The 11,345-nt window shown below is 44.2% G+C and overlaps 1 protein-coding gene across 1 annotated transcript in view; it reads left to right on the plus strand.

Moving 5' to 3' along the window:
* The window catches only part of TCERG1 (transcription elongation regulator 1), a gene marked incomplete at its 3' end in the record, with an annotated part of 20,870 nt that overhangs the window by 3,978 nt on the left and 5,547 nt on the right, over positions 1-11,345 (plus strand). Inside the window, exons 3-10 of the mRNA XM_009871928.1 lie at positions 1-74; positions 261-504; positions 3,251-3,493; positions 7,052-7,114; positions 8,417-8,617; positions 9,296-9,411; positions 10,503-10,591; positions 11,276-11,345. The exon at positions 11,276-11,345 is cut by the window's right edge and continues 82 nt beyond it. Of these exons, the coding sequence (XP_009870230.1) occupies positions 1-74; positions 261-504; positions 3,251-3,493; positions 7,052-7,114; positions 8,417-8,617; positions 9,296-9,411; positions 10,503-10,591; positions 11,276-11,345 (1,100 nt within the window). The remainder of the gene's footprint in view (positions 75-260; positions 505-3,250; positions 3,494-7,051; positions 7,115-8,416; positions 8,618-9,295; positions 9,412-10,502; positions 10,592-11,275) is intronic.

The raw sequence follows: 11,345 nt of genomic DNA on the forward strand, positions 1-11,345 counted from the left end.
TCACTGCCCCAGGAACACCAGCAATGCCCCCAGCTGAAGAGATATGGGTGGAAAACAAAACTCCTGATGGCAAGGTAAGTTTACCAGGAGCAGCGAGGTATTAACGGGCTTTTACTGCTGCTGTGAGTGTGTTGTCGTACGCAGGCCTGCTCTCATCTGTCCTGGCATTCATCATTTTTAAAACAGAGGGAGCTGAGCCACTTATAAACGCTCTTGCTCCCGATAAGCAGCTGTTTGACAGTGACATTCTTCAATCGTAGGTGTATTTCTATAATGCACGTACACGCGAGTCAGCGTGGACGAAGCCGGACGGGGTCAAAGTCATCCAGCAGTCGGAGCTGACGCCGATGCTGGCGGCGCAGGCCCAGGCACAAGCCGTCGGTGCCTCCACACCGACCACCAGCAGTCCTGCGGCCGCAGCCTCTCCATCCACCTCGTCGAGCACTCAGTCCTCCACGACCTCCACCACAACCACAGCCACTTCGGTCTCGCAGACGATTTCCAGTGAGTACCCGGGGGTTTCTCGCGCTTTACAGTGGTGGGGAGCGGATGGTGGGAACGCTGCTGTGGGGAATTGCTGCAGCAAAAACTTGATATCCAGGAGGAAGTTGTTTTGACATGGAGTCTGAGTGTAAAGTACAGTGTTTAATCCAGAGGAACCTTGCATGAACTTCTTTTTTTCCTCTTTTTTTTTTTTCTTTTCAATCTGGAAGAGTTAATTTAGGAGAATAGCTCTGAATCAGCATGCAACCCTTTTTCCTCAGGTCTTGATATATTCTTCTGCTGCTGTTATCACATCATCTCAAAGCTATTATGCATCCATTTCCTTTTGACTGTAGATAAAGCTAAATTGTTTTTAAAAGTATTTCACAAGAAAAGAATCTGAGGTAGGAGTTACAGCTGTAGCAATTGCCTGTTTGTTTCCAAAATTACATCTGTTGCTTTAAGAGCTGGGTCTTTGAGTGCTGCTCCTGGGCTGGGAGCTGGCTGATTGCAGAATAGAGCTTCTTCTGGGGTATTGCTTCTGTTGGCTTTCTTCTTCTGACTTAGCCTAGTAAGTTGCTAGGCTTGCACAAAAGAGGAAAAAGAAAGTCCTTAGAGCCAGTATTGTTCACTCAGGACCTTTGAATAAGTCTGAAGATTACTGGTGTTTACAGGGGCTGAGCCTGTGCTTTTAAGGGTTTTCCAGCTGAGGGAGCCTCCGCAGGACAGGGGACTGAATTCATGCAGCCGGCACAGAATGCGTGTTTATACACAGCATCGCCATGTAATATCAAAGGTAGGATTGTGCTGTGCTTTGGCGTAGATCCGTGCCAACAGAGTGCCGCTAGCACAGAGCATCCCATAGAGACGTGCGCTGTGTCCTGCTGATCTGCTTGCACACGAGTGTGTCAACAGCAGACCACGAGCGAGATCCCCCGACAGGAGCAAAGCCAAGCAGTCCCCTCAGGACAGGCCGGTCACTGTCCCCGTCCGCAGGAGGGCTGCTGAGAGCACAGCTCTGGTGCTGGTCAGGAATCCTGTTGTTTTTTGTAGCTGTGCTGGCAAAAACGTGTGCCCTGAGTCAGGCCAAAGAGTATGTGGAAGGTGAGCAACTGCTGAACTGTTCCAACTCCAGTCATAGTGTGGGGTTGCATCCTCTGGAATTGCTTCTTTTTCCTGTAACAGGTGAGACGAGTCGAGCTTAACTCACTGCTTAACCCAAGCTGCAGAGATCTGTGTATGAAAGGGAGTCCAGTGTAGGTAACCCTCAAGTTTTGCTTTCTGTTGACACTGGAGGAAGGGCAGATCAGTACAGCAGCAAATAATTTGTAACACTCGAAGCGTTTTAGGGCTTCTGTTGAATTTCAAAGGTAACTTAGTACTACGTTGAGCTGTGTTCCTGAAATCTGGTCTACTCTAACCTCTTTGAGTAACAGGAGTCAGGTGGGAGGTGGGTGTTAACTTCTCGCCTGGTGCCAGGCTTTTGGGAGCTGATCCTGCTTTCGGAACAGCACTTCACGCACCTTCTCTGAAGCCAAATTTCCTCTTATCGAATGCTGAGAACCTGTGCCACTTCTGCCTGTTCTACCTGCTAAACTTTGTCTTTGCGTTTGAGAACTGTTACTGTTGGTGTCTGTGCCTAGTGGTAAAATTCTATCATTTAAATTAATTTATGACTCTCAGACTTGGCCTGTGAAAAAACAGGGACTTCTGGCTGAGCTTCGTTCTTCTCTAGTACTGGTATGACTTAGGTCTTAAAACAAATCGCATACTGACTGTCTGCTCTGTTTCCCTAGATTTTTAGGCAGCAATTAGAAATTTGACTCTTGCTGAAACACTTAACAACAGACCAAATTCTTTACTGAAATACGCCAGTAGTGATGTGTTACTGGTAATGCTCCCAGTAGTCATGGAATACCGAAGAAAATGCATAGTGTGCCCGTATATAATGTGGTCATAAATTTGTGTGGTTTCTTTTTAATTCTAATGAATTCCTTTTTGCAACATTTCCTCCCCCACCAAATATTGCAGTGTAAATTGGCACGGCTGGTCAGTGAGTTCAGCCAGTCCCATCTCCAGTTCCCTTTGCCCTGCTGTGGGTGCTTTGATCCCTGGCTCTGTTTATTCGGGGTTAAGTGCTGGTTTCAGCTGTGCTGCAGGGCTTAGGGAACTGAGTGCTGGGAGTGTGTTTTCCCACTGGGAGGCACTGAAGACCAAGAAAGTTCTTGCAGCTTGTGAACAAAAGTACTTTCATTTTCCTTGCTTATTTACACGTTTTTGTAATTGACATTTTCCCGTTACTGGGTCATGGTTTAACAAGCATAATTTTAGACAGGCTGGTGTCGTGCACATGCTGCTGCCATTGCTGTTAACAAGCAGAACCTGTGCTCGTTTAACACAAGAACAACCTTTGTCCCCTTGAAGCTCTCTGTAACGTTCCCTTTCCATTTTTTGGAACAGGGATATGGAGTAGAACTTTGTTTGGGGCTGTGTTTGTCCTGTGACGCTCCCTTGCCACTGCTGTAGATGCTGGTTAGGCATAAAGAACAGGACAAAGTAAAACCTGAAATTGTCTTTCTTTGCGAATATTTCACGTTACGGAGAAGGCAGAGGTGTTTTGGTTTTTTGGCCAAGAGCGTCCTCCTGCTGGTGATCCCTAAGCATAGCTGCTGATCTAATGCCTGCTGGGAAACAGAGAGGCAGGATGTTTGCAGCGAGTGTGTTGTAGTGCCTGAGATACAAGGTGTTCTCTGTTTTTTTTTATCAGCACCTACCACACAAGACCAGACCCCGAGTTCGGGTGTTTCAGTTGCCACACCATCAGTCAGTGTTTCAACCTCTGCTCCTTCTGCTACACCTGTGCAGACTGTACCCCAGCCAGTCCCACAGACATTGCCTCCTGCAGTTCCTCATGCAGTGCCTCAACCAACTGCAGCAATTCCTGCTTTTCCACCAGTAATGGTACCTCCATTTCGTGTCCCCCTTCCTGGCATGCCTATTCCACTTCCAGGTAAATTGGCGAACTGTAATTGTCTTGTCCACTACATGTCCATGTTGTCAATTTGTTTGCACTCATGTGTCCACTGTGTACAGAACTTGCCTGAATCCTCTCTGCTCAGAGTATTTTTGAAAGAATTCAGGGTTAGCAGACAGACTTTTTAATTACCAAAAACCAACAAATTTTTGGACTTCTGGTTCCTCGATATACATATCAGAAAATAGCTGAGTTTAAACGTAAACCTTTTTCTTTTAGATGATTGGAAAAATACAAGAACTGTGCTAAAGCTTCTTAATGTCATGGCACATGTCTATGTTGTCATCCTCTTTTAAAAAAAGTGAGCTTCTGGACAGAATCTGTATGTAACTGAGAATGTTGTAGCACTATATCTCACTAAAAAATAATATTGCTAAATTATTTTTTAATACTTGCTTGATTTAGACCTTAAGTCTTGTGCATAAATATTTATTAGGACATGGATAATAGGCAAAGGAAATTAAATATATATATATTTATAAGCAGAAAAAACCCAACATTCAGATGCGTTACCCCTGGATGATGTTAGGTGTTCCCAGTTCTCGGTTTGCAGCTGCCAAGTATGATGCTGAATCTGCACGCAAAGTGTCGAGGTTTAAGCTGAGGACCGTGAGGAAGGCAGTCCAGAGACTCGGGTGTTACTTAAATGCCGTGCTGGGCTGGCGTGGGCGAGGTCGAGCTCCCATTCAGGTGATTCACGTCTTCTCAGCGTGCAGCAGCACTAGATACACACCAGGAACTGGTGAATTTCTGTCGCAAAGGAAGATTTGAGGCTGCAGTCGGATTGGGTGCAAGGTGGTTTTGGACTAAGAATTACAAAGCAGCAGCTCTGGGCAGCATCCTCTTGGTTTTGACTCTGTGAACACTGAGTGAGGTGACTTCCCTCCCGCTGTCCTTTAACTCGCCCATCCGGTATGTGCAGAGGCCTTTACCTTCCATCAGATTGTTGGATGGAAAGTAATCCATTAGAACACTTCTTCCAGAAACAATATCAGCATCGAAGCAGTTAAAATGGGTTTTGGTTCTGGAGGAGAGGACCAACTTGTATTTGCCTCTGCTTCTAGGGTGGTCTTCTAAAATAACTGGGCAAAGCTCCTTTAACCTGTAATTTGCTTGGAAAGGAGGTCACAGAGCAACACTCACAGGAAGCAAATACGGTTCTGAATATAGGATATGCAAAGCTCAGTGAAAAATGGGTGAAGGACAGAGGGGAATTCTGATGTCTGCGTGTCTGTGAGGTTTGGAAGAACAACAGGAAAGATTCAGTGTTAGAGGTGATCAGCTGAATGTTCTAAACGGCAGTTTCTGACGTTGCCAGCGCGGGATCAGCACAGGGTGGAGTGTCCTTACGCAGCGCTGAAGGGTGTAATCCTCTCCTCAGGTGTGAGCTGGTAGGGAAGGTGTGGGTGGCAGAGCAGTGGAGCAGAGTGTCAGAACAGTGAGAACTGGGGCGTGGGCTTGGAGTGGGTTCTTTCTCAGCTCTCAGACAGAGAGTTCTGCGAGTGGTGCACTGCAGGGGACAGAGGAAGAACATTGACCTTCTCCTTCTTAAACGCATTTTTGAAAATTACTTTTTTTTCCGAATTTCCTTGGTAGCCTGTCTTAGATCTGACCTCTTCTGTTCTCACAGTGCGATGAGCCTTTTGGGTGGAACCCGTAATTAGGAAGGATACCTAGCAGTAAAATGCGTGCTCCCGCTAATGAGTCTAATCTGTCGTTTTGCCTGACTGCAGAACAAAATCAGTCTATTTGATTAGCTGCTTCTGTCTTGAGTTGGTTGTAATTGTTTATAAACATTGTAAAAGAAAAGGAAACCTTAAAAGTATTTTAGAGTAACAAGGAAGGAGAGAAGTCAAAATTACGTCCTGGCAGCGTAAGGTGAAATCCGAAAGGCTGGTGAGGTTTCGGTGTGTAGGTGTTAGGGGCTTCGGGACTAGATCCAGCATCAGCCAGGCTGCTCTCCAGCTGCAGAGGCAGAGCTGGACAGAACGTTGTTAACTGGTTGCAAAGTTAATCTCTGTACTGTGCTGTAGTAAGATGGATCAATGGAAGAGTCGATTAGTGATATCTCATAATCTCAGATCTTAAAAAGTAAGTCTGCTTTCTCTTAATTCGTATGTTACAAGTTAGTTGTGTGTTTGAGAATGAACTTGTCAGAGGAAACACCTTGGGTATTTGCTGAGACTTACCTGCGCTGCAGTGTCTGTGATTAAACTGGCCCAGTTTAAGACATGCTGTAACTTCCTTAACAAAACGAATTTTCAGATTAATTTTCAAGTATGTAACATGGACACTCCCTCCCAAATTTAGACAGACACTTCATTCAGTGCTGTTCGAGTTGATGTTTTTGTGTCTCAATTCATACTTTTTTTTTTTAAAAATGAAACTAGTTTGGGATTCTGTCATTGAAATTATTACTCAAGAACGTTACAATTCTGTTCTCTCACAAATATTTTAAGTGGATTGGCAGCATTTTTGTGTGCTTTCCATACGAAATCTCTGACGAAGAAAAATAGAAATTATTTTGTGTATAAACACAGGGGTTTAATTTCACTTTGTGCTAGAGGATTTCCGACCTCAGATTATGGAATTGAAACCATTTAAGGGAAAGTTTCTGAAGTATTTCAGTTTTCTGAGTTTCCAGACTGGACCAGCGTAGAGATAACTGCTACGGTTTCCTTCCGTGCCCTGAAATGAAAGATTTTGGAAATACGTTCCCCTTACCCCTGTCTAATTTCCTCCTGAATTTTATGTTTAGTTGAAGAGGATGAGATGCTTCCCTCTTCGGCCTTTCTGTGCCGTTTCTGAGTGAGCCGGAGAGCAGAACAGCGCCTGGTGCCCCCTTTTTGAGGGCTGGTTATGCTGCTTTTAGAGCATTTTTCAGGTTGTGACACCCTTGATAACGCAAGTGAAGAAAACGCTGCCACTGTCCCAGTGCAGCTTCGTGTAGCTCTGTCTGCAGCTGCCTGGCTCTGCTACTCTTGTGCCCCATCTTCCACCTCCAGCCTTGCTGCAGCCGCCCTCGTAGCCTCGGCTTCCCCTCTGGGCTGGCCCTGCCTTTGGCCCCGCTCGCCTCGCTCCTCTGGCGGGTGTGAGCCTCTCCTCCTGCTCTTGCCCTGCTCTCTGACCGCAAACAGCAGCCGCCAGTGGTTTCCCGTGGCTGCTGCTCCCCCGCAGGGTCTCTGTGAGCCGAGGCTGTCGGTGGAAAACCACCCCCTCGGGAGAATATTTTGCCCTCGGGACTGCCCCGCGAGGAGAATGAACTTAAACCCCTGAGTCTTAGAAATACTTTTTTTTCTTCTTAATGACATCCCAATGATCTGCTGAACAGCTGGTTTAACGTGGGCAGAAACTGCCGCTGCAGCTTTAAACCTCAGTTTTGCATTTGATCTGGCGCGAAACGTGGGAGCGCAAATCCCTCCCGTGGTGCTGCCGGGAGCGTCCAAATTGCTGCAGGAGCCCGTAGCGCCCAGAGCCCGTGGTAGCTGACGTACAATGGCAGCTTTCCAACATGCTTGCTTGTCCCTTTTGCAGGTGTAGCAATGATGCAAATAGTCAGCTGCCCGTATGTAAAGACAGTCGCTACCACCAAGACCGGTAATTTTCAAACCCATCTTAGTTCGTTTTGTCTGTAAGTTGGCATGGTAGTGAATGTTGTTGTTTATCTTTTATTTATTTATTTGCTTCCCCAGCCGAATGAATAGCTATACTTTATTTTCCAAACCAGTATAAATGCAAATGTCATAATTGGCCAGAAGATAACTCTCCCAAACAACCGCTAGTGTTAGCTTATTTTATCCAGAAATTCCAGTACGGTTTTCTGTAACCACTGAGTTCTGTAATGACTGTGAACCTCTTCATGCCCATACTTCTTAGTTACTAGTTTCTTGTGTGTGGATTTTTGCTTTTCCTACTTCCATATGTACAGTGACATGGTTGTGCTCGCATGTTGGTGTGTGTGTATGTGTGTCTTAGTAAAAGTTTCCATTTTTCAAATTGTGGAAAAAGAAATGTCACTTACTGAGAATATTTCATGTCGATGTGTAACGTGCTTTCAGTTATTTCGAAAGATAGACTTTTCCATGTAACTGATAAAGGCTCAAAATTATGACCTCGTAGTTCTATCAAATTCTTTTTTCTAGATCTTGTCACTCAGAACATGTTCAGTATATCCATTTTGTTTGCATGAATAAATAAATAATAGGATAATGTAGCGTTCTGGCTTTCTTATCTTTGGATATTTACTTGCCATTTTGCTTTTGGATATAAAATGGTTTTTTTTCCAATCAGTCTGCAGTACTGAATAAAACTAACACATAATCTAAAATTATTTAATTCTCATCAGTTTGTATCCAAGACTGATAATAATAACTTAAGTCAGGATTTAGGATTTGGCAGAGTTCTGCTCCGTACTATATGGCTCAGATTCAAGCCACTGTTGTTTTTTTTTTCAAGAGCAAAAGGGATACCTCTCAAAATAACAGCATAAATAAACAGTGGAGTAGACTTAAAAAAAATAAATTATTTGCTATAGAGATTTAAGAAAGGCTTTTAAAATAAACAGGACACTTAATTTTGCAGTATTAAAGCAAATACCTAAGAACTAAGAAGCTTTGAGCTATGCAGAATCACACATTACTCAGAAGAAAAAGCTCTAATTTGCCTGGTAATGTGGGCACCACTGATTGTAAAACACAGGGAGGAGGTTTAGTGAGGATGCGTTGCTTTTCCAATTTATTTTTGAAAACAATCTTTGTATTTATTTATATAGGCTGGTTATTTGTAAATTAAGTCAGTAATGTGCTAGGTTTTGGTTCTTCGGGGGTCTTCATTGTCACTTACTGGCTTCTTTCCTTTTTCTTTTTCCTTTTCTTTTTTTTTTTCCTTTTCTTTGTACAGGTGTCTTGCCAGGCATGGCCCCTCCCATCGTGCCCATGATCCACCCGCAGGTTGCGATCGCCGCCTCGCCCGCGACGCTGGCCGGAGCGGCAGCAGTCTCGGAGTGGACGGAGTACAAAACAGCGGACGGGAAGACTTACTACTATAACAACAGGACTTTGGAGTCAACGTGGGAAAAACCCCAAGAACTGAAAGAGAAAGGTACTCTTGTAGGCGTTTTGGTACGGCTGTGCACTGGGCAAAACTGCCGAGACCAGTAACGGTCGTGTTTGGAAACAGGGGCGAGAGTCCTTTAATCCCTGACCTCCCTTAAGAATATTTTGAAATCCCGATTATAAGTATCCGTTTGAGTTGGTTTTGAATCTGGAAGCTTTAGTCCTGGTTTCCTGCTGTACTGTGAGAGTTTTTGCTTCTAGAGCTGCTTCCAAATCCGTGACATACGGCTGAATGCCTGTTTCCACTCCAGCAGAAAGCCAGTGCTTTATGTACTCGATGTTTGAGTTGCAGAAAGAGGGAGAGCGAGGGGGACATTCAGCTGTTCTAGGGACTGTAAACCAGGGAAGAGGGAAGATCTGTTGGCTGGTATTTGTGTCGGTGTTCCAGATATTTCTGTTGGTACGCTTCCGTTGGCTTTTCAGTGTAATAGGTTGCCTTACAATATTTTGTTTTCCAGTCCCATGTAGATCTTGGTACAGGAGATAATCACGTCTTTATAAGCAGACACTGTAAAGGCCAAGAAGGACAGAAAGTGGTGAACATACATTGAAAATCAGTTTTGTCTTGCTGTTTTGCTTGGAAGATCATGCTGGTAAAAATAAACTTCTTGTGGTTCTATAGTGGTTTCTTAATAATACTAAGGAAAGATCTATCTTTATTTAGAAAAAATGGAAGAGAAGATTAAAGAGCCAATTAAAGAACCTACGGAGGAGCCTTTACCCATGGAGACAGAAGAAGAAGAGCCAAAAGAAGAACCTATAAAAGAACTTATAAAGGAGGTAAAAGACCAATAGTCAGTGTCGGCATTTTGAATCCTACAGCCTACAGGTGTGGATGCATCTGTAGACCAGGCATATTGACGGGAGACATGGTTAGTAGTTTGAGTTCTTCCATTCCTGGGGTGGTTTTGAAAGCCTTCCTTTTTGGACTCGTAGCTTATTTTTTTCTTTTTTAATTTTTTTTTTTTACATAAGAAAGAACAGGACATTTAAAGGAAAAATACAGAGTACATGAGTTAAGAAATTAGTTAAAACGTGGGAAAAAGGTAGCTAATTGCATGAACATGGTGTTCTCTTGTTGATTTTTTTTAAGGTGCTCAGAAAAATGAAACTTGCACTGACTGAGATCTGTAAATTAATAGCTTTTTCTCCATTTCTTTACTACTTGATTTTGAACAGTTTTGAAACAGCTTATACATTCTTCATATGCTGTAACTGATAAGTTTAGTCTCCTAGAAAATGTCTGTAGTGTTTACATTGCAGTAAACAGAATTAACTTTTCTTGTTAGATGTTTTCTTCTACTGAGGAGTTGTAGTTTTTGAAGGTGCTAAGGTGTTTGAATAAAAAATAAAGCTCTTATACTGATTCCTGTGAACTTTGGTGTAGCTTAGTAGGCAAAAGCGCAGATTTCAGTTGCTGTGCTTTATTGCCACTGTACCCTGTTTATTTTTGAGGTGGTTGCTAGTTTGCTTATTGCTGCTACAAAGGTTGTTGCAGATTTTCCACTATTTCACACTCTGTGTCTTGTTTCCCAGTAAATTAGTTACAAGAATAAATCAAAATTTCTTTGTGAGAAACTACACCCCTGCCACTGTATTCAGGCCCTTGATTCAAGGGTTTGTGCAGGTCTAGGAAGGCATTTAAATAAGGTTTCACTGAAGTAAAAAGTTAAAGGAACATTCAGAGCTTTTCTGAACTGGGCTTTTTGAACAGCAGTTACTGCTGAAATTCCAGTACTTCTGTTGCAAGCAGGGATGAAGCGTGGCTGTGAGCTGTTAACCATTGCTCCAGAGCACATTGCCTTGTTTAACACAAGTCAGTTACTTTACTATAAACAGTTCTCAAGCCCGTAACTTGTTTTTCCTTTGAGGAGCCCAAGGAGGAAGAAATGACCGAAGAGGAAAAAGCAGCTCAGAAGGCGAAGCCCGTTGCAACCACCCCGATTCCAGGCACCCCCTGGTAGGTGGCGTGTCCCACGGCTGCGGGGCCAAGGCGCTGCTGCCTGTGATGCCAGGAGGGCTGCAGGGGGTGGTTAGAACGAGTCGTGGTGGGTGAAGAGCCTGTCCTCAGTGTGACTCTGCCCTGGGCTCCCCACCCAGCCCTGCTCTTGCTGGGGCCATGGGGTGGCTGCAGCCTTTCTGCCCGCGCTGACCCTGGTCCCCAGGGAGACGTTACCGGCACAGGTTTCATACCCCAGCCCCCTTCATCTGCCACCGACTCCTGATCTGGCATGAAACATTGGCCAAAAGGAAAATCTTGGACTTCTTTTGCCCTTTACGCCTTGGGAACCAAATAGCTGTGGCTACTGGCCAAAGCAATTTAATTTTTTTGTGGTTGTTGTTCTACTTGGCGTAGATGCTCATCAGGTGCCTCTGTGTCTGATGATGAGGTGACTCCTGCTTTAGTTTGTGTAAGTTGTCTTTGTGTGTTACTGGTGGGCAAGGGATGCTGTTTTAATTTTTGCAGTTTAGTCATTGATACTTTTTAATTAGTGTTTCATATTTAAAACTGTCTCCCTTCAAATTATCTCCATGGTTCTTTCATCCCGTCCTCTATAAAATTCCGGCAAGATGGTCAGGTTGCTTTTTCTCGTGTTTCGTGGGGCTGTGGTGATGGGAGACTCCCTGACTGTTCTGTGTGTAGGTGTGTGGTGTGGACTGGGGATGAGCGCGTTTTCTTCTATAACCCGACCACTCGTCTGTCGATGTGGGAC

Source organism: Apaloderma vittatum, unplaced genomic scaffold, assembly GCF_000703405.1.
Source record: "Apaloderma vittatum isolate BGI_N311 unplaced genomic scaffold, ASM70340v1 scaffold37186, whole genome shotgun sequence".
In the NCBI taxonomy this organism is placed as follows: domain Eukaryota; kingdom Metazoa; phylum Chordata; class Aves; order Trogoniformes; family Trogonidae; genus Apaloderma; species Apaloderma vittatum.